General features: G+C 42.9%; 1 protein-coding gene and 1 long non-coding RNA gene across 5 annotated transcripts in view; both read right to left on the bottom strand.

The window, feature by feature from the left end:
- LPIN2 (lipin 2) overlaps positions 1–23,575 on the bottom strand; it is a 67,637-nt gene that overhangs the window by 26,979 nt on the left and 17,083 nt on the right. Inside the window, exons 1-3 of one of the 4 annotated variants that reach the window (XM_040970555.1) lie at positions 17,440–17,515; positions 8,486–8,644; positions 3,519–3,720 (exon numbers count right to left, since the gene is read on the bottom strand). In XM_040970555.1, the coding sequence (XP_040826489.1) occupies positions 3,519–3,710 (192 nt within the window). In that variant the 5' untranslated portion in view covers positions 3,711–3,720; positions 8,486–8,644; positions 17,440–17,515. Of the gene's footprint in view, positions 1–3,518; positions 3,721–6,528; positions 6,553–8,485; positions 8,645–17,439; positions 17,680–23,575 lie in introns of those variants that run through there. The other 3 variants (XM_040970551.1, XM_040970552.1, XM_040970554.1) reach the window with 3 other exon arrangements.
- On the bottom strand, positions 5,736–6,200 carry LOC121149889. Its single transcript, XR_005882871.1, has 2 exons — positions 6,158–6,200; positions 5,736–6,068 (listed from the first exon to the last, which is right to left on the bottom strand). It is a non-coding gene; the product is annotated as an uncharacterized LOC121149889 (long non-coding RNA).

The raw sequence follows: 23,575 nt of genomic DNA, 5'->3' as shown, positions 1-23,575 counted from the left end.
CCCAAATGTTGTAAAAGCAGAGAAATAATGCCGTTCACAAGTATTTGAGAATCTTCCAAGTTACAGCACTGGCAGACCTTACCTCACACAGTTTCAGATATGAACAAATTTCAGTAACCTCGGTGTGTGAGCTCTTGGCAATTACAAGCTCCTCAGCCCAGAGATCACTATATAACAGACGCCATCACGACCAGAGACCAATCAATGCCACTTCTTTCATTACACATCTATTTTGGATCAGGCATACAGCAACATACTAGATGGGCACCTCATCTCCCAGTGATTTTATGAAACTTAATAACTAAGTAAGGAAATTGGCCAAGATGAAAGTGCAACAAAGAGGCAGAAAGTGGTAATGGCTAGAAGTTGAAATTCCAACAGAACTTAACAGAATGCTAGGAGATGGCTGCTCCTGGGGACCAAGCTCCAGAATTGCAGCCAGAACAATGGACCAGAAAACCACTCGTTTAAAAAAAAAATGTATTTATTTTTATTGGAAAGGCAGATATACAGAGGAGGAGGAGAGACAGAGAAGAAAATCCGTCCGATGGTTCACTCCCCAAGTGACCACAACAGCTGGGGCTGAGCCAATCCGAAGTCAAGAGCTCTTCCAGGTCTCCCATGTGGGTGCAGGGTCCCAAGGCTTTGGGCTGTCCTCAACTGCTTTCCCAGGCCACAAGCAGGGAGCTGGATGGGAAGCGAGGCCACCATGATTAGAACCAGTAACCATATGGGATCCCGGGCATGTTCAACATGAGGACTTTAACCACTACGCTATTGTGCCGGGTCCAAAACCACTCACTTTTATCAAGTCTAAAGACATAGTTTACCTTTTATTTAAATCAGCACTGCTTAAATTGAACACCCCTGAACCCGAATTCTTTAAGCCTCTTTTACTTACATTAGAAGGAAGTAAATTTTTGTCAATCATAATGGTAGCAGTTCTAACTGGGTTATTTAACTTTTAAAAACAATCAAATCATCAATTAGGTAATAAAGCATCAAAATTAATATGAAAATATAAATGCAGGTTTGCTTTCTCAAACTAAACTCTGGAGTTATTTAAGCTTCACCATTGAGTATTGGGTTTCTATAAAATAAGAATGCATAATCAAGATCATTTCATTATAATTCTTAAATGGTAGTTCTAAAGTGGTTATGACTTAAAGTCTACTTTATAGGTGTCACTACACTTAAAATGTTGAGGCCTGGACCTGGCATGGTAGCCTAGCAGCTAAAGTCCTTACCTTGCATGTGCTGGGATCCCATATGGAGCAGTTTGTGCCCTAGCTGCCCCGCTTCCCATCCCTGCTTGTAGCCTGGGAAAGCAGTCAATGATGGCCCAAAGCCTTGGGACCCTGCACCCGCGCAGGAGACCTGGAAGAGGCTCCTGGCTTTGAATGGGCTCAACTCCAGCTGTTGCAGCCACTTAGGGAGTGAATCATCGGACGGAAAATCTTTGTATTTTCAACTTTCCAATAAAAATAAATAAATCTTTACCAAAAAGAAAAAAACTGAGGCCTTAACTTTCCATCCCAACTTCACTAAACAGTTAATGCAAAAAATAGTTTTTAATGTAAAGAAAAAGTCAGTGCAAGCTGCCAGCATGTGTCAAGGCAGATACGGCCTCAGCTTTGACAGGAAAACTGTGCTCTGCTAAAACAAATGGCCAAACTGTCTCTCAAACCTATTCTCTAGGTTTCCAGGATAAGAGAATGGGAAAAAACCTCTTTCTGTCTTATGGATATACTGATAATATAAAAACTCATGGGTTACACAAGATGTTCAACTCAATGAACTGTGAAGCTTTGCGCGAAAATTTGATTACTTCCTAAATTAGAGGCACAAACTCTGAAGCTCTCACAGTTGCTGTCTGCAAATGTACATGTGCTGAAGTAGGACTGCATACAGGGCCTGCCTCAAAAGGCCATAGACGGACCCAGTGTGATCAGAAACCTGCACCCAGAAGGGACCCTTAAAAGCATTTTGAAGCCGTGTTACAGATTCTTACACAACGTAAAGGGAAATTCGAGTGCATAAAATTGTTGCGCACTTCCCCAAAACAGATCCATTACTGGAAAGAAAAAAAAAATGCCAGAAAAGCCAAAATGTAGCTAAACAACACTGTTTCTGCAATGGAAAGTTTCTAAGACACAAAATAAACTGCAACTGCTTTTGCTTTCTAAAGAGTGACTTGGAGCAGAAGCCAGACCACACAGAGCGTGGAAACACAGGGATCTGGGGTGGAAACTGATGCTGTTACATCTAGAAATGAGTTCTTATTGAAGGGAAAATAAAAATAAAAAATACTGAATTTTGTGAAACTCACTCTTTTTTGCTGTTCAAATAACACAAGTTTAGTGCAGGGGAACTTTTATTAAAAGAGTAAGATGAACTATGTTAATTCAAAGAGCTGAAAACTGATGTTCTCAACTCACATCAGTGGTGCCTTAAAACATACTGGTGTATCAGAGCAGGACGGCTGTGAAGCTCTTTCACGGTGCTTTAAAATCTTGACAACATTTCTACATTATTTAGGTGGGTACTGTGGGACAAGAATAGCGAAGAACATACACATGCCAGGTTTCCCTACTAGCTCAGTTTTTCAACTTAATTGGTGTCAAGTACACTGGAAATCCTTCCAATTGCTCTATAACCAGAGGAAAGAAGATGGATGGCTATATCTGTCTACATAGATGTATCTAAATCTATCCTAAGAAAAAATAACACAAATGTCTTCTTTCTGAAGGAATCTTCCCTTCAACAAACGAAAGCCAACCAGCCTCTGGTCTGTGAGACAGCATCTCCATCAGGTCTGCCGACAAGCACCAGCATCGGGAACTGAGTCCATATTCCAAGTAAGATTTTAGAGCTCTGTTAGAATAAAATGTACCATTAATTTCCTCTAAACAAATATACGCATTATTGGGTGTGTCAGCCTATTCCACATGATAGCACTACCCTAAATATTTAAAAATGCAGTGTAAGGTAAAGAAAATTTTCTTTCTTTTCCTAAATAAGGAACTTCCACAGGTGTAACTCTAGTTTGTTTTGTTCTTCTTAGTTGCAACATGTGGGATTATCATAATTGTTTTCAGTTTCTTTTTCCCTTGGAGAGATTTCCTGTAACAGCAGACAACTTCAAAATCGGTACCTACAGGTTTACTTATTAATGTTGCTGCCTTCAATGGTTTCAGCTCTTGGAAAGAGAAAAAAAACAAACAAAAAGAAAAGGAAAGGAAAGGGAAAGGGCGGGGGAAGAGGAAAGGGGAAAGAGGAGAAAAGGGAGAAAAGAGAAGAGAAGAGAAGAGAAGCGAAGAGAAGCGAAGAGAAGAGAAGAGAAGAGAAGAGAAGAGAAGAGAAGAGAAGAGAAGAGAAGAGAAGAGAAGAGAAGAGAAGAGAAGAGAAGAGAAAAAAGAAAAAAGAAAAAGGAAAGAAAACAACACAAAGCCCCCACAGCAGTTCACTGCTGGACACTAGCCCCCTCCCTGAGGGAAGGCTGTGCCTTGCTCACTCACCACTTTCTCTTTGGATCGCAGGACTCCCAGCTTCCCAAAGCGAACGTGAAAAGGTGAGCACTGGTACGTGCCATCCTGCTGCCGGACCACGACGACATCGATGCACCCTGACAGCGTGGCTTGGTTGATGCCCTTGTAGAGCTCTTTCACAGTGACAAGCACCTGCCCAGCCAGCTGTCCCACATAATTCATGGTTTGAGACTGTAAGGGAAAAAAAATACTCAGATGAGACGTTAATGTGTGGATTAATGGCAATGATTACAAACAGCAATAAATTATGTTGCTCATTTTTACACTAGGTTACACAGTCTTGTTAATGTTGCAGTCTCAGGCTGCTGCTGTTTTACACATTTCCAGACATAGACAATCCCTAACTGTCCCCGCCCCCAGACCGAGAACATAGAAACTGTTCAGTTCCCACCAAAAAAGGTCCAACTGCCAATAGAGTATTCCCTCAAAGTCCACAACCCGCACAAAACTACCACAAATCCTGACCAATACATTTGCCCCACTGCTGGACACAGCATTTGGAACTGGGCTGCTACATTTACTTGGGCAAATTATTTAAAAAGAAAAAAAAAATAAGGGAAAGAAAACGTCCACCCTCCTTCTTTGCCCCAGGGTTGGGAATTCACCTTTCAACAGAAATAATGCAGCCAAGTGAGAGTAGAGTTCAGCACTTTATTAATGGATTATTACATTACAGATATATGCCAGCTTATAAAATCAATGGGTAGTTCTGATCTAATCAACTTCCAACATTATTTCCAAGGAAAGAAACCTTTTCAATTCCTTAATATACATTTGTCTCCCACAAAGTTTCATTATCCCAATCAGGATTACAAGAGGTTGGCAAAGTCTTCCAGAAAGGGCCAAAGGAGGAGAGCTACAGTAGCAGGTGGGGCCTGGCTACCCTGACTCTTCTCAACCCTTCCACTAAGTAAAAAGAAAAATTCACCCTTTAGACCCAAGGCTATCAAGTTTCACTTCCAGCTACTGAGCTACCACACCACATTTGTTAGACTCCGTAATACTATTCAGCACAACTCAGTAGGAGCCATGCTCCAGGGCAGGGGAGACCAAGACCCAAGGCACTCTCCCTCAAAACACATGGCTGGTGAACTAGTCTCCATGCTATTCACTACAGCCACAGCTGTCTTTCTGAACCCAGCTTTGGTGCTGCCTTGGAGCTCAAAGTTCCATGCTCTGAAAATTCTAGAGGGCACATTCCGTGTTGCCAGGGAGTTTAAAGTGGAGCGCTAAGAATGAACTTTAGCCCTTTAGGGGACTGCCAGTATGTGTGCCCATGCCGAAGCGCCACACTCTATTCAGATGAACTTGTGTCCTAGCAAACAATTTTTTTTTCTAGTAAACACTTAATCTTTTCAGCTCTTACACACAGATAAAAGTCTACCCAAGGTCCATAAGCTCTACATCATGGAACAGATATAGTAACTGTACCATGGAAATGTTTTTTTTTTTTAAAGATGTGTTTATTTTTATTGGAAAGACAGATATACAGAGAGGAGAAGAGACAGAGAGGAAGATCTTCCGTCCAATGGTTCACTCCCCAAGCAGCCGCAACGGCTGGAGCTGAGCCAACCCGAAGCCAGGAGCCAGGAGCTTCTTCCGGGTTTCCCACGCGGGTGCAGGGTCCCAAGGCTTTGGGCCGTCCTTGACTGCTTTCCCAGGCTACAAGCAGGGAGCTGGATGATGGGAAGCAGTGCTGCCGGGACTAGAACCGGTGCCCATACAGGATCCCAGGCGTTCAAGGAGAGGACTTAACCACTACGCTATCGTGCCGGGCCACTGTGAAAATGTTTTAAGAAAACAGAGCAAGGTCAGCAGATGCACAAGGGCTGGTTTTGAGCAGCAGCTGCTGAATTTACTGCCTAAATGATAAAATAAGGTGGCATATTTCATATAGTAATTATAAAACAATTACAAGCTGGTGATCATTTGGGATTTAGCTTGACGTGACCTTGATAGAAAAGCTAAATTAAGTACATATCAAGTGCTCAATTATTTCTTGAATGAGTGAAAGGATAATCAGATGAATCATCATTGAATTTGACTTTTAAACAAATAACACACACGGAAAAACAGAATATTCATCAGAATATTCATGTAACTTTTTTTAAAGGAGTCTAATTTTAAGGTCACTGTAGAATCACCTACAGTGGTGAAAAGTAACATACTTATGTCTCACACACTTCCTAAAACGTCGTATCATTTATTCAAAAGGCAGTGAGGCAGACTGACAGATTCCCCCATTCACTGTTATTTTCCACAAATTCTCAATAGAGCCAGGGCTGGGCCAGGTGACAGCTGGAGTGAGGAACTCGATCGCGATGTCCCTTGTGGGTATCAGGAGCCAAACCCAATGCTTCCCAGGCTGGATGTCAGCAGGAAGTTAGAGCTGGGAGTGACACAGATGGCGAGGTGACACGGCGAGATGGCACAGCAAGCGAATCCTCCACCTGCAGTGCCACAGGGGTGCCAGTTTACGTCTGGGTTGCTCCAGTTCTAATTCAGCTCCCTGCTTATGGCCTGGGAAAGCAGCAGAGGATGGTTCAAGTCCTTGGGTTCCTGCACCCATGTGGGAGATCCAGAAGAGGCTCCTGGCTCCTGGCTCCTACCTGTGGACTGACCCAGCTTCAGCCATTGCAGCCATTTGGGAAGTGAATCAGCAATGGAAGACTCCCTTCTCTCTGCCTCTCCTTCCCTATGTGTATCTGCATTTCAAATAAAAAGAAAGTACATCTTTAAAAAGAAATGGGAGCAGAGCGAGAACTCAGAACCTGAGAACTTCAATATGCATGTCATCATCCCATGTGGTGTCTTAATTGCTGCCCCAATACCTCCATATTCTTTATGTGGAACAGCTTTAGTGCAACTCTGCAGTCAGGACATTAATGACTCCTTAAAGAGTCAGAATATTTTCACCATTATAGGGGTCTCTACTGTAGCCAGCCTACATCCCCTTTCACCTCCATTCCTTCCTTCATACCTGACAATCACTAACGTAATTCTCCATTTCTACAGTTCTTGACATTTTCAAGAGGAAGTTAACGCAAAAGGAATCATGTACCATGCAGCTTTGGGGACTATTTGTCATTCAGCATATTTTTCTGAAGATCCATCCAAGTTTACTCTATCAGTAGTTTGTCCCTTTTTACTGCTGTGCAATGTTTCCTGGTACAGGCAAACCAGTTTATTATTCATCTACTAAGAGAGCTGGTGTTTCCAGTTTCTGGCCATTACAAATAAAGTAAGAGAACAAGAAATCATGTACAGGTTGTGAGCCAAATAAGTTTTCACTGAGATAAATGTGCAGGAGTGTAGCTGCTGGGTCTCATGGAAACTGCATGCTTGGTGCTTCTAGAACACCACCTACCTTCTCCAGAGCTGCCATCCATTTTCCGTTCCCACCCTGCAATGCACCGGAGATCCAGTTACCTGGCATCTCCAGCTCAGTGTGGCACTGCCATTATTTTCTCTTTAGCTGTGGATAACAGACGTCATAATATTGACTCTCACTTGTATTTCCTTAATGACCAGGGTACTGAACATCTTTTCATTGGTGATTTAGCATCGTGAACATCCCACTGAATTTTGTTTCAGGAAAGAGTAGATAAAAAGAGAGCTAACACAACTTTGTTCATTACTTCTAAGGTCATGGTGTACAATTTTTATACATTAAGAATTTCTTTAAAACAGAACCATAACAAATTCAATCTTGGCAGTCCATCTTTTCATGTGCTAAAATGACTCATATTGTCACAATACATCAACTAAAAAACATCCTAATAGTCCTTCTGTTATCCCTTGATTTATGGTGATAATATTAATTTATAGAAAAATTTTTAAAAGAGGGCAGAGGGTGCAGTGGTTCAGAGGCCACATTAGGATGACCGCATCCTCTATCAGCCCTTGGGCTTGGTCGTGGCTCATCTTCAGTCCAGGTTACTGCCACTGTGCACCTAGCGAGGAAGCAGATAATGGCTCCAGATCCCTCCCACCCACGAAGAAGCAGTTCCAGGTTCTGGCTTCAGCCTGACTCAGCACATTGTTGAGGGCATTGGGAGGGTCTGCCAGGGGAGGGATGACCTTCCTCCCGCTCTCTGCCTTTCAAATAAATGAGCAAATATTTAAAATAACGCTACAGTATTTTTTTTTAATGTAAAGATTTACTTTTTTTAACTGGAAAGGTAGACCTACAGAGAGAAGCAGAGACAAAGGTCTTCCATCTGCTGGTTAACTCCCCAAATGGCCACAATGGCCAGAGCTGAGCCAATTAGAAGCCAGGAGTCAGGAGCTTCTTCTGAGTTTCCCACGCAGGTGCAAAGTCCCAACACTTTGGGCCATCCTCTACTGCTTTGCCAGGACACCAAGCAGGGCTACTTAGAAGTAGAACAGCTGGGACACAAACTGGTGCCCATGTGGGATGCTAGCTTGTAGGTGGAAGATTCCCCAATTAAGCTATCATGAAGGCTCCAGGACTAATTAATTAATCTTTAATTTTTATTTTTCATGATATAATTCCTTAGGCTCAGGGCTTTCACCTTCCACTCTCCCTGTCCCCTACCCCACTGTTTTCCTCTATATTATAACTATAGTTTAGTCTAGTATAGCCCATCACTCTGCTGTGTAAGTGCATCATGGCATTGTAGGTAAAGAAAATGGTAAAAAGCCCAGCATTCTATTTCAGGACTTTCCTTAAAAGACAATTAAAACAACTTTTAAACATCTGCATCCAGCTATAGACAGTTCTATAAATAAAACTGTGAAACAGCATACATCAACCAAAGTGTATAATCCATAATTAAGTGTAACTATATCTATTCAAGATGATTTTAATTAGCATGGTTAAGGGCTGTGTTGTTACACACAAAAATCTATTGTATAAATGGTAGTTGCTAAATGTAGGAAAATACAGGTTGTCAAATCACTTGTTTTCACTTAGCACATATAAAACTTTATTCACATCATATGAAAGTTGGGAAAGCAGAAGTAAAGGGCGACCCAGTGCCTTAGCATGCACCCCAGCTGGGAAGGCAGAGCACAGCCTGCTAGAAGGCTACCCTGCCAAGCTGATCGAGGAGGAGCCTTCCTCACGGCTGCGCCTGGTGATAAAAAGAATTCATCACAGGCATGACGGGATGTTCTAAACAGCTTCTTCTTGATACACAATCCAGCACTACAAAATTTGATTCCTACATCCTAGCCCAAGAATAAAACACAGCTCCTGACACCAAACATCCACGGCCAGTGCCTGCAAAAGCCAAACTCTGAACCAGGAGCAGAAAACATTTATGATGGTGGAAGCCCTGCCACATGGAGAAACACCCCGTAAGACATTAGTTTTTAAAGTAAAGAAAAAAGTAGGGCTCGATGTGGTATCCAAGTGGCTAAAGTGCTCTCTTTGCATGTGCTGGGGTCCCATATGGGTACTGGTTCATGTCCCAGCTGCTCCACTTCCCATCCAGCTCCCCGCTTGTGGCCTGGGAAGACAGTCAAGGATGGCCCAAAGCCTTGGGACCCCGCATCCGTGTGGGGGTCCCAGAAGAAGTTCCTGGCTCCTGGCTTCGGATCTGCTCACCTCTGGTTGTGTGGCCACTTGGGGAGTGAACCAGCAGAAGACAGAAGATCTTCCTCTTTGTCTCCTCTCCTCTCTGTGTATCTGACTTTCCAATGAAAGTAAATCCCCTCCCCCCCCAAAAAAGAAAGTAAATCCCAGTGAGGTAGCCTAGTGGCTATATTTTTACCTTGCATGTGCCAGGATCCCATATGGGCACTGGTTCATGTCCCAGATGCTCCATTTCTCATCCAGCTCCCTGCCTGTGGCCTGGGAAGACAGTCAAGGATGGCCCAAGACCTTGGGATCCTGCACCCTCATGGGAAACCCAGAAGAGGCTCCTGATCAGCTCAGTTGCAGCTGTTTCAGCTGCTTGGGGAGTGAACCAGCAGATGGAAGATCTTTCTATCTCTGACTCTCTGTATATCTGCCTTCCCAATAAAAAGAATCTTTTTTAAAAGTACAAAAAAATCAAAAATAGTCAAACAATGTACATGGCAATACATTCATCTTACAGTGACTAAGGGAGAGAGGTGAAGGAAATCCGCACTGGAGAGTGCCAGAGGCCAGGAGAGCAGGATGCAAAAAGAGAGTCACAAAGTGGGCAATGTGGTGGCAGTGGATTAAGCTGCTGCCTGCGATGCTGGCATCACATCATGCTGGCTTGAGGCTTCCACTTCTGATCTAACTTCCTGCTCACGTACCTGGGAAAGCAGGGGCAGACAGTTCTGCTCTAAGGCAGCTTTACCACCCACACTGGATCTGAATGGAGTTTTCTGGCTCCTGGCTTTGGCCTGTCTGATCCAGGCCAAATAACTTCCAGAAGTGAGGGTGAGTGTGAAGGTTCTCAGATGGGAAAAACGGTGGGCTCAGACAGAGAGAACAGCACATGGAGAGGACAGAGACCAGAAAACAGAGACCAGGCAGGGCCTCATCTGTGGTTGTAGTCATGGAATAACACCTCTGATGCCGTGGGGAGGATGAACGGGGACCAGAAAGCTACAACAGAGACTACTTCAGAAACCACTGCAACAAAAACAAGAGTACAAGTGTGAGGCAGAAGCAACACCCAGGGGACAGATATCAGTGAAGGAAAGGAAACAGTAGTTCAGGTGATGCCACAATCACTTTTCAGGTTCCTTGATTTGTTTTTATTTGAAAGGCAGAGTTACACAGAGACAGAGATCATCTACCCAGTGGTTCACTTCCCAAATGGCCTCAACAGCCGCAGCTGGACCAATTCAAAGCCAGACACTTCTTCCTGGTCTCCTAGGTGGGCACAGGGGCCCATGAATTTGGGTCATCTTCTGCCATTTTCCCAGGATGAGCAGGGAGCTGGATCAAAAGTGAAACAGTCGGGACTGGGATCAGCACCCATATGGGATGTTGGTTCAGCAGGTGGAAATACAGCTTACAATTTACAGCACCTGCCCCAGGATCATGCCACAATTTCTAGACATAGCTGGAAATATATCAGGCAAACACCTGGGATTCAATAAATATTACTGAACAAATAAAAGGATCAACTTAGATGTATGGAAACCAAAAGAGGACACCTGACAAGAAATTTTTCCTTCAGGTTAGACTTAGCGGAGGATAAGCCTGCTATGCTACCATACTGGCCTCCATATTTTTGTTTCTTTCCTTCATTTAAGACGAGAAGACATGGAACTAGTCTTAAGCTAACTGTCAAGGCTGCTAAGTGCAGACTCAGAATCCATCATAGAATATTTTCTTTAGGAGAGTAAATATTTTTGCTGAGTTTACTTCTTTCTGATAATTTCAACATAATCATCATCCATAGAACGAAAGAGAAGGCATTCTGCCATTACAGAAACCTATGTTCCTTCCCGAGTGGCGGCCCCACTCTCATGCATGGGCGTGTGGTTTCCACAAGCAACAGACCCACGCAAAGGACCACATCTGTCACCTGTTTGGTGGTTAAGAGCACAGTGGCTGGAGACAAGGCTCCCGTGTCTGGGGCGTGCACCAGGAGTGCTTACCACACCTCCAAGCTCTAAGTAGAGGCCAAGGAGGGGATTTCTTCATGCTTCCCTCCCCCCAAAGGCTGGCACAGCATCCAGCCATGGCATGTTCTTACCGACCATCGCTGGAACCACGAATGCACCAATCAATGAACAAATGGAAGGTACAGACAACAGAATCAGTAAGGTCAGGGAAGAATACATACAGAACTTCGTTCTGCTTTGTCTAACTCAGACAGTGAAATTCAACAGGCAAATGAGGACATACAACCACACATTTATTTAAAAAAAGAGAGAAAACCACATTAACTGAGGGAGGTCAACCCAAAGTCCCAAGAACAAGGATCACACACTTGGAGCCTATGCTTTTTTGCAGAGGGAGAGGGCCTCGCAGAGAAAACTTTACATAAACCTAGTCTATGTGAGTAACAATTAAGAATGACATGCGCCTCAGGATGGGCAGATCTAAAAATACCCCCGTGAGAACAAACGACATCCGTGCAGACTGTGCTGAAGCACCCAGGCAGGCTCAGGCAGCAACCAGGGCGGAAGAGAGCTGGTCTGTCAGGAAGCCGGTGTGGGCAGTCAGCTGAGGCAGCAGCCAGGCCTGCCTGGGCCAGCGGCCACGACCACAGCGCAGTGAGAGGGCCAATCCGTACTGAAGACAACCTTGGTAAACACAGATGTTTAGTGAAACGTTCCTTCTGACTCTACTATAACCCCCAAGTTCAAAATTTCAAATAGCTAGACCTTGAAGCATTAAAAATAGTTGGAAAAAAAAAATTTTTCTACTGGTCATTTTAATTACACGGCAACACTCATGCATATGAGTATTATGGTCCTACAGGCACAACTCTCAAAGTAATGGTCGATAACGATTTTCCTAACACTTATAGTACATCAGAACACATAACACTGTGCAGAAAATTATTAAATGTTAAATTTTATACAGCTTTGGATTTTAAAACATTAAAATAGCAAAAGTGGTCTTCAGTCGTTACCTTAACTTCCACATACTCACGTGCCCAGATTTGCTTCAAACTATAGTAGCTCTAAAAAAAAAATGATTTCCATTGCTGTATCTCTTTGTCAATTCCCCTCTCATTTTTTTAATGATTCCTTTTTATTGGAAAGGTAGACAGAGAGAAGATACAGAAAGATCTTCAGTCTGCTGAGTCATTCCCCAAGTGGCTACAATCACAGAGCTAAGCCGATCAGAAGCCAGGAGCCAGGATTTGCCCTTCGGGTCTCCCATGCCTGTGAGGGTCTTAAGACTTTGGGACGTCCTCTACTGCTTCACCAGGCCACAATGAGGGAGCTGAATGGGAAATGGAGCATCTGGGACATGAACTGGTGCCCATATGGGATCCTGGCACATGCAAGGTGAGAATATAGCCACCAGGCTCTCTCACTGGGATTTACTTTCATTGGAAAGTCAGATACACAGAGAGGAGAGGAGACAAAGAGGAAGATCTTCTGTCTTCTGCTGGTTCACTCCCCAAGTGGCCACACAACCAGAGGTGAGCAGATCCGAAGCCAGGAGCCAGGAACTTCTTCTGGGGACCCCCCCCCCCCACGGATGCAGGGTCCCAAGGCTTTGGGCCATCCTTGACTGTCTTCCCAGGCCACAAGCGGGGAGCTGGATGGGAAGTGGAACAGCCAGGACACAAACCAGCACCCACATGAGATCCCAGAGCAGGCAAGGCAAGAACTTTAGCCACTATATTACTGTGCTGGGCCCCCCTTTCACCTTTAAACTCAAAAAAATTCATTAAGACTTCAATAATTTAGTTCTCATCTGTTCCTGTCACAGCTAAAAAATGCCCAGCTTGACCTTTCCAACTTGAGGTGACAGGTCACAGGAAATATTTTAAGGAGCTGGAGACTTAAATGAAATCACTAAGAAATGTAACCATCGGGCTGGGTGTGGCTTCTTGTATCTCCCTTTTCCCCAGATGCAGGAAGGAAAAAAAAAGTGTGAAAATAGTGATCTCACCCACTTTTCTGTAGCCCTTACCCTGTACACCCTAATCAACTATGTAAAAATCATCAAAAATAAAGTCTTGGCTCCTCCTCCTATTCCTGCTTCCTGTACCCTGGGAGGCAGCCAGTGCTGCCTCAAATACTGGGGCACCTGTCGCCCACATGACCTTGGCCCACCCTGCTCTGGCTGCTGAGGGTTATCTGGGGAATGGATGAAGGCTGTCTGTTTCAAGCACAATGAAAATAAATACAAATTTAAAATCCTCTTTAAAATACAGGACAGGTGAAGGAACTATGCCCACTCACAGCTAGGGCAAAAGCATATAGACATCCTGTTTCCTCCCAAAATTAAAGGGAAAGGGTCAAGAAGGAGGTAAAAGGCATAATTTCCAAACTCAACAAGGTTGTTGGTTAGGAAGAACAGGAACTAAAATGTGATTTTAAAAATGGGTCAGCGTGATAGCTCAATGGCTAAATATTCACCTTGCAAGCACCAGGATCCCATATGGGTGCTGGTTTGTGCTCTGGTAGCCCCACTTCCCATCCCTGCTTGTGGCCTGGGAAAGCAGTCGAGGACCGCCCAAAGCCTTGGGGCCCTGCACCCACGTGGGAGACCTGGAAGAAGTAACTGGCTCCTGGCTTAGCAATGGCTCAGATCCAGTTGCAGCAACTGTTTGGGGAGCAAATCAATGAGTGGAAGATAGTGGAAGATCTCCTCCTCTCAACAAATTTGGCCTTTCCAACAAAAATAAAATAAATCTTAAAAAAAAAAAAAAAGAATGGGAGCTAAAAGGTGATTTTAAAAATGGAACTAAAGAAAGCTTCTCAAAAATGTAGTAAAGTTTGGTCCCTAAAGGGCCAAGGGAAGGATAAAGAAGCTCTTGCTTCTTAGTCCTCTTCTTCCTAGTAGCAGGAGTCAGGTCTCATGGTGGCCAAGTTCTACAGTCCATTAGGAGGCACTTTAAACAATAACCCTATTTCTGTGAGGAATGAAATCCTATTCAGTGAAACAGTTCATGATTTTTTTGTGAGGACTGCTCATGGTAGACTTGAGGGACACAGACATTTTGGACCCCTTCTTCCAGTGTTTACCTCAATTTCAGAGCGCTACAAGTAACAACAATATAATGAAGCTGGGCCATTCCTACTTGTGGCTGTAAGCACACCCACGCCTTCCCCCGACTCCCCCTGGACTCAGCCTCTCCACCTTGCTGTAAAGCACCCTGCCTTACAGCTTGTGCCCCACCTGCAGGGTGACACATCGTTCACGTCATGGACCTCGGTCAGCCTTTGAGTCCCCTGGGAGTGTCCACGTCCTATGATAAAGAGTTCGCAGGGCAAAGGACTGAGGGGCACTGCCCCTGGGGCTTCCCAGCATCCTCTGCAGCTGGTGACGCTGAGGGTTTCACTTCTGCTTCCAGCAGGTCTGGGAAATCTCTGCACAATGGCCACATGACCTCCAGAGGCCCTCTTCGTTCCAATTCTCAAGACTCCCATTCTCTAAGTATTTGGTTAGCAACTCTCATGGTACATTCTGTCCTCACTTACAAAATGCAATTTAAAATAACTGAGGGGCTAAGAGGATGATTCATGAATACAGGCAAGCAGGTATATGAACTTTTAGTGTAACACAAGCATGGCTGACAAAAGTTAAATATTTCAAAATAGATAATAGAATTTCAAATGTTCCCAACATAAGGAAATGATATAAATTTTAGGTGATATGCCAATGACCCTGATCTGTTACATATCATACACATTAAAATATCATAATCTTTAAATATGTACAATTACCAAATCTCAAGTAAAAATAAATGAGAGGAAAATAAGGTCATCAGATTATTTTGGAACTTCCAGGGTATTTGAACATAAAATGATCTGGCCTTTTCTTTATCAAATAAAGGGATTACCTTGTTTTTGTGTGGGTATTTTTTCTTAAATGGGGGTTAGGCTTTTAGCCTCAAAGTTAAAATGCTGGTTAGGTTCAATGCCTAGCTTCCAGTTCTAGCTTTCTGCTAAGATGGCCTTCAGAAGCAGGAGGTAGTGTGATAAAGTACCCAGGAATTTGCTACACAAAAGGGACACATGGACTGAGGACACATGGACTGAGCTCCTAGCTTGTTTTTCATTCATTTATTTTTATTGGAAAGGCAGAGCTACAGAGACAGAGAGAAAGATCTCCTATCCACTGGTTCACTCCCTGAGTGGCTGCAACAACTAGAGCTGAGCTGATCCAAAGTCAGGAGCTACGTACTTCTTTCGGGTTTCCCTTGTGGGTGCAGGGTCCCAAGGCTTTGGGTCACCGTTTATTGCTTTCCCAGGCCACAAGCAGGGAGCTGGATGGGAAGTGGAGCAGCTGGGACACAAACCAGTGCCATGTGGGGTGCCGGTGCTGGAAGGTGAAGTGTTAGCTAGTGAGCTCCAAGCCAGAGCTGACCTGGAGAGCATGGTGTTACAGGCATTTGGGAAGTGAATTTGTGGATTAAAGTATGCTCTAAATGCATACACGTACATATACACAAGAACTTGAAATTTTTAAGATTTGAAAAGCAGAGTGGACAGTGGGGAAATAGGAAGTTTTCCATCCATTGATACACTCTCCAAACAGCTGCATCATTTGGCCAGGTCTGTTTCAAGCTGAAGCCAGGAGCCAGAAACTCCATCTAGGCACATGGATGGACTGAGGCCCAAATATATGGGTCATTTTCTACTGCGTTCCCAGACACACTAGCAGGAAGTTGGGCTGAAAGCTGGCTGAGCAGTTGGGACTCAACTTGCATTCCAGTGTGGAATACTGGCATTAAAGAGGGAAGGGGTGGCCTAATCTGCTGTGCCACAGGGCCAGCCCCTTAAAAAAAACCTAAAAACGGCAATATGTTTTTGAAATTTCCAATTTCTAAGAAAACATTTTTTGGTTGTCTTTTAAACCAAGAGAGGCATATATTTACATTCCAAACACATAAAGTCACCAAAATTGAATGTTACTTTCCAAAATAAGAGTTGTGCCCAAAAGGATGTGACTTGTAAGGGATGCCTGTGTCCAGAAGGCCCAAATCCCTACAACTAGCTTCCTCCTCTCCCTCTTCCCCCACACACCCAGGTTACAAGGTTAAATGCTTATATAATCATTACTTAAGCAGATACCAAATCTAGGATTTCCAACGCTGGCCATTCATGAGGACCAGTGAGGACCAGTGACTCACAGGATTCCAATGTTCAAATGGTAATACAGAACAAACCTGTTAATAAAGTGCAGCCTAAGCAAACAGCCCTTGACCGCCCTTTGAGATCTCCATCCAGAAACTCAAGAGCTGCTTCCCTGTGATGGATCAAGCGTGCTGTGCTATTTGCTGAAGGAATTCAAACATTTTTCCATAGTCATTTATTCTTCACTATTCTCCCTTCTTACCTCTACAACAAATAAACATGACCCCAACACATACACATTTCACATTCAACTGGAGATTTCAAAAATAAAATGCCTATTTCAAGAGCACCTGACTTTCACTCATTTTCATCATATTTGAACTATGAAAAAATACATCCTTTATCAAGAGACCCAAAAACAAAAAGCATACAGAATCTGTATGTTTTTACAGAGGAGAATAAAAATGTTTATAATTTCAAGAACATGAGTCACATATTCAGAAATTATCTAATTTATCCTTTTTATTTATGCTTGTTTTCATAAAAAAAAAAAACCTAGCATTAAAAAAACTGTTTTGTCACTTATTTTTAGTGGGAAAGTTTCCATAGGTAGAGTTAAACTCATTTCTGTCACCTGGTTTTCTCTCCTTAAAGCACTTTGGGAGTTACACTAAACTTACATAACTTGTCCTATTTTATAGATCTTGCAATGAGAGAAAACAAAAACAAATCCAATTTGTATTTTTCTCTCATATTTCAAGCTAGTAAAAATGTTTGTTTTAGTCACAGAAGAGACTAAAGCCGTTCTTCTCTATCATCAACTCAAAATGCCAATTTCACAGTTTAGTTTTCAAATAAATTTTTTCCAGGAAAATAAAAATCATAAATTTAAAAAATATTTTTATATTTCATCTACTCCACTGGAAGTAAAGAGAAAATAATACCAAAATACATTTATACTTTTGAAAAATTCTCAGCTTAAAAGTCGCACCTAAATTTCTCTAGGCAACAAGTTATGTGTTAAGTATAAATATACAAATATAAAAAGACAAAAAGATGGCATATAGCAAAAGAGGGAGAGCAGGTAGCCAATCTCTGTTCAATACACCAAAGTTAGTAAAATCCACTGCAGCACTCAACTTGCAAAGAAAGGGCCCTGGGCCCTTCCGTGGTGTCCTTGCTTCACCGCACACTGAGAGCAGCAGGCAGGGGCACAGATGGCACTCACCAAGATGCCTGGAGGGGCTTTGCCATGGGAAACCCCTTGCGCTTTACTTAATGAACCTTCATGAACCTTCTCCTCATCTTCACTATCATCTTCTGAGTCAAACATCTTAAAATTCAACTTGCTAATTAAGCATGCTTTTTCCTCAGATGAAGGGCTCACCAAAACGGAAAGCTTCACTGCTGACAAGCTGTGTGCACACTGTTTGCAGACAACAGTGATATGGTTAAAACTGAAAGGAAATGACTCTCCTTAAAAAAAAAAAAAAAAAAAAAAAAAGCAGTGCATATACAACTTTACCAATGAGATTTGCTCCGAATGCCTCAGCCCCTTCCACCTAGATAAGCAGGGCATGGGACAGGCTGTGCCATGTGTTTACACTGATAGGTACCAGGCCCTGCCCAGTCATGTGACTGTCCCGGCAGCTTCCATCACTGGGACAGGGATTGAGTTAATGATCCGCTAAGCCCATCACATCCTCACCTTTAGAAATGAAGCAGCTATGCACTCAGAGAACTCATCTTCTGTAAATTAACCATGTTAGGAAACTAATTTACATCTATTTTCTGAAAATCAGTCAGCTTCCTCAAAAGTCAGCAAGGCTGCACACGCTTCACGGAGCCCCGCTCACTAAGCATGTTTACTTCACCACACTGACACAGCCCAAAAGATGTGGACAATTCTGAGATCCTTCCACACACTGTAAATAGCAAATTTTATCCAACTTTGAGTATGATGATATAAATCACAAAACTCAACATTCCTGGTATTTCCTTACCACCTCTGAACAAGGCAACATAGAGTAAATGCAAACGAATTTCCCAAAAACCTAAAACACAGACAAAATACAGAATGGTAAACATTACAAACAACATTAACCTACATGGATAGCATTTGCCATCAGGCTAATTCCAAACGCAAAATGCTGAAAGTGTAAAATACAAATCAGCTTTTGAAGACTTGGAATGAAAAAACAATGTGAAATAATCTCATGATTTTTTATACTTACTACATATTGGAATGGTAATATTTTGGTTATTTTAAATATAGTCTATACATCTGAAATTCGAAAATGGATCTTATTTACTTATTTGAAAGAGACAGACAGAGATCTTCCATCTTCAGGCTCACTCCCCAGAGGGCTACAATGCTCGGGCTGGGCCAAGCTACTGCCAGGAGCCAAGAGCTTCACCTGGGTCTCTCACTTTGGTGGAAGGCACCTGGATCATTCAGTGAAAAAGCTGGGACATGAGCCAGTACACATATGACATTGCATGCAATAGCTTCACGTATATTATGCCACAATGATTGGCCCCCACATTTGGATCTTTGAAAAAAAAAAAGCTTTCATTTTATTTGACAGACAGAAACACATCTTCCATCTCCAGGTTCCAGTCCTTAAATGTTCACAACAGCCACAGCTGGCGCAGGTGGCAGCTGGATGCCTAGCACTTGGTCTAGGTCTCAGGTGGCTGCGAGGGCACTGCCATCTGAGCAGCAGGGCTGCCTTCCAGAATGTGCACCAGCTGGAAGCTGAAGCCGAAGCAGAGGAGCTTCAATATGGAATACAAGATTCCCAAGGGATGTCTTCAACCACCGTGCCAAACAATTGTAGCAGAAATGGTAATATTTCAATATAGTGAGCTACCACTGAAATTCACAAAAAGAATTTCTAAAAGCAAGGGAGGTGTGGTAATGATTAATGTAGCACTAACCCAAGGTTAATAATAGAGATGTTAAGTGGAAGAACTGAAAGTTTCAGTAAAACTAGGAGGACTTCTCTTGGAGTCAGTGCCTTTCCCTGTTTGCTGTCTTGTCAGGAGTACACCAAAGCAGCCCATGGCCTGTAATTTAATTTACAATACATCATGTATATACATTTCTGCTTTCAAAAGAAAAGTGATAGAATGATTGCTTTAAAAATATTTATCTTTTTATTGGAAAGGTGTGTGTGTGTGTATAAAGAGAGAGTTCCCAGCGGCATGGCCTAATGGCTAAAGTCTTCGCCTTAAACGCGCCAGGATCCCATATGGGCGCTGGTTCTAATCCCGGCAGCCCCACTTCCCATCCAGCTCCCTGCTTGTGGCCTGGGAAAGCAGTTGAGGACGGCCCAAAGCTTTGGGATCCTGCATCCGTGTGGGAGACCTGGAAGAAGTTCCTGGATCCTGGATTCGGATTGGCATAGCATCGGCCATTGCGCTCATTTGGGGAGTGAATCATCGGACGGAAGATCTTCCTCTCTGTCTCTCCTCCTCTCTGTATATCTGACTTTGTAATAAAAACGAATAAATCTTTAAAAAACTAATAAAGAGAGAGAGAGAAGGAGAGAAGGAGAGAGAGAGAAAGATCTTCCATCCCCTGATTCACTCCCCAGATGGCCATAACAGCCAGTGTTAAGACAACCTGAAGCAAGGAGCTTCTTCCAGGTCTTCCACACAGATGCAGGGTCCCAAGGCTTTGGGATGTCCTCGACTGTCTTCCCAGGCCACAAGCAGGGAGCTGGAAGGGAAGTGGAGCATCTGGGACATGAACCTGTGCCCACATGGGATCCTGGCAGTTGGAAGGTGAGGATTTATCACGCTGGGCCCCAAATAATTGGGTTTTTAAAGATTTATTTGAAAGCAGTGAAAGAGATCTCCTATCTACGGTTCCATTCCCAAACCGGAGTCCAGAGTGCTCAGGGTCTCCTTCATAGTGGCAGCGGCCCCGGCCCTCGGGCCATGCTCTGCTGCCTCCCCAAGCACACTGGCAAGGAGCTGCATCAGCAGCAGAGCATTCAGAAGCTCATCTCACTGACTCACAGTGCGGACCCCCAGGGAGCGGGTGTTTGTGGTATACATGCTGCCATGTATCAAAATTGAAATCTTCCTCCACAATCTGCAGCAGTTCCAGATCCCAGGTCTCAGACTGCAGTAACAGCAACCTGGTGTTGGCATGCTGTGAGTGGGAGAATGGAACCAGAGGGAAAGAGAAGGCAGGCAGGACAGAACAAGACAGATTCAAGAGAAACAATCAGAGGCAAAGGAAGGGGAAAGGGGAAACAAAATATGGAATAGATAAAAAAATACGCAGGAAGGTAAGTTTGTAGAAAGGTGTATGGAAAGGAAAAACCGAAAAGCCTGATCTATTTTAAATGTGACTAAACAGGTCCAGGAAGAGATGAAGCAATTAGTCCAAGGTCACCCATTTAGTCAGACACATCACGTCCCAATTTCTGGTTCAGTGCTTTTCTTCATTTTCCAAGCTGAGATGAAGAATGCATTGGGAAGGAGCACAGAGACTGATAAGGAAGAGAGGAGGAAAGGCCAGACCCTGAGCAGTGGCAGTGGGCAGAGGTCAGCAGCATGAACTCTGTTCAGGCAACCTTCACCTCAAGGACTCTTACACAATACTCAGGCTCCAGGCCAGCCATTTGGGTTTCACTATTTTGATCTGTGGTTCACAGAACGTCCTGACTCAAGGGAGAATGCACCATGGCCTCATCAGAAATGAGCTCATTTTATAAACACCTATGTCACCATCAGGCACAAACCTACAGCATACTTGTGATCTGAGCATCACCTGACCTCCAAGACTGGTACTTGATGCTCTGGTTCTAGCCCACCACCTCTGTCAATAAACGCTAAAAAGGTTTGTTTTACTTGAAAGGCAGAGTGACACAGACAGGGAGGAACAGAGGTGTTCCTTGCTGAAATGGCTCTAACAGCCACGCGGTTCCACGGCTCCAAACCAGCAGCCACAGAGGAGACGCAGGCATCAAAAGTGACTGCTACACAGTAATGCAATTAGTCCCTATGATGTCAGATTTTTTATTTACAAGTTAAAGTATGTGGCTGAAAACTGAGGGAAAAACCTATTTTCAGCATCAACAGTGATCTTAAGGTAGATGGGAATTTTCTAAGACATAAAATCTTTAAAAGTGATAGTATTACTTAGGGAAACAAAGCTAAAATGTTAAAAAAAAAATAAGTATCAGCAGAATCTTCTTCAGAATCCACCAGTCATAACAATAAGCATAACTCCTTATTTCTGGTATTCCACTACTAATCCTGTAAGTATGTTACATACATGATGTATAATGCACTTGAGAAAATATAACAATTAATTTTAAAATTTCTTAATCTAAAATTTGCATATTTGAAACTGCTACATTCATTCACTTTAGGCCATAAGCCATCCTCATTTTATCACAAAATATAAAAATAATTATACTCCTCCTAGAGGCCATATTGCTGAATAGCAATACCTTTCTCCTGAATTACCAATGAAAACATAAGAAAATGAGGAAGTTTTGGGTAGAGAAAAATCATGATGAAAACATTTTAAAGCCTCAATTACAGAGAATTTCATAATCTCCACAATAATTCTTTCACAGGAAAGGAATGAATTCAGGTGCATTTCTACATCTTCAAAGGCACTAATTATAAAGGGACCTGACCATACAGAAGGACCCAGCGGACTGGAAACACATTTTCTTGTTTTTATCTAGCACCAGATGGTTCTCTTATCAACTACACTAAAGCATACAAAGGGTTAACTACAGGACCAAGCCGAGGGGACCCACGTTTTATTCAAAACCAAGAGAATATTCCTCTTCCTGCCACTCAGGGTTTTTAAACACTTGTGGCTTAATTGCTTAATGGAGGCTAGCTGAACAGTCTACACAAGTTCCAGGTTTCATAATATGATCACACCACTCCCAAACTCTGAAGAGGAAGCCAGCAACTACTGCACTAAACTGTGAATGAATAATCAAATACAAACAAGGTCTTTCCAACCACACAGGAGAAAACAGGAGGGTCACCGAGGTCAGCAGACGTGCCAAGATAAAGCACTCTTTGAAGGTTCCTACTCAAGAGTCATGCTTGTTTTTTTCGTTCTAGTCTGGTCTATTTGATAATACCAAATTTTAATATTAGAATTTATTCTACCAAGTTCAAGAGTTAATGTATAACATTTGTTGTATAACTTGGAATATCCTCAGTGTATGAGTTCCAGTTCAAGGAAATGGGGGCTATGTTAGCCACATAACAGTTTCTGTTTAAATATTTGTCACTTTCTTATTTCACCTTCTGAGCAGTAGTCTGGGTGGTGATGCACAGAACACAGGACACTATTACAGGGCTCTAACCCAACTTCACTCAAACTGCAGAAATTCTGTGGAAGCGCAAATCTTACTATTGTTAAATTTTAAAATACTAAAGAATTTTTACAATGTCAGGATTTATTCTTTTCAGGAATAAATCAACTTCCAGCCAACACTGAGTGAGACCAAGTGAAAGAACCTCAGGTAAGCTTTGTTACCTTTCTCCACTTCAGATAAAAATGTGAGACAGGTGAAAATTTACCACAGAAAAGAGCAACGAGTACTAAATGAAGGTGAACGAAAGCTGACTCCATCATTATCTCCACTGAAAGAACCACAGGCTCTGAGCACCACACCAGAGCGACCTGGAAAATCACACATTCCTTACTTCCAAGAATGCTTCTCCCTCCCTATTTCCAACCAAGATTTGCTCAACCATTTGAAAAACTGGGGATGACTAATTAATCAGTTCCTTTGATACCTTTCACGCCTCTCAAACAACTACTTATAACGGTTTGGAATTTTAAAATGTTTGTAATTAGCTGATACTCTCCTTCCTGCATCCATCTTTCATCTACAGAAATGAATCGTGGCTGCAACACTAAGTACTCAGAAATCAAAAATTCAGTAATCATCTGTGTATATAATATTATTGGGCAAGAAAGCAGTCTTTCAGACATAAAGGCTACACAAACAGTAGATATAACAGGAAGCCAAGTGACAAATGTACGTGGGGACATACACAATCAACGCCATGAAAACCTCAGCAGCAGTGACAATGGACTCAGGTCTTACAGGGGCTAAGCGGGAGACCAGGATACAAATCAAGGCTTGATCCCGGAGTCTCTGATTTGGACCACATTGTTGACATTTAATTTACACTTTTATTAGCAGACTTAAAGACAAAATATCACCTTCACAGTTGACATCATTAAGTTCATTATTAGCATGAGTGCTATCAGGAAGAGAAAGCGCAATAGGACAGATGGGTGACAGCATAAATTATCAATGTGTAACCACAAATGGCTCCCACCTGGCAACCTTGCTGTTGCA

This window comes from Ochotona curzoniae, unplaced genomic scaffold (genome assembly GCF_017591425.1).
Source record: "Ochotona curzoniae isolate NIBS_2020 unplaced genomic scaffold, NIBS_Ocur_1.0 scaffold_4812, whole genome shotgun sequence".
Classification (NCBI taxonomy): Eukaryota; Metazoa; Chordata; class Mammalia; order Lagomorpha; family Ochotonidae; genus Ochotona; species Ochotona curzoniae.
Note: the sequence above shows the minus strand (reverse complement) of the source record. Positions and strands in the feature narration are given on the sequence as shown.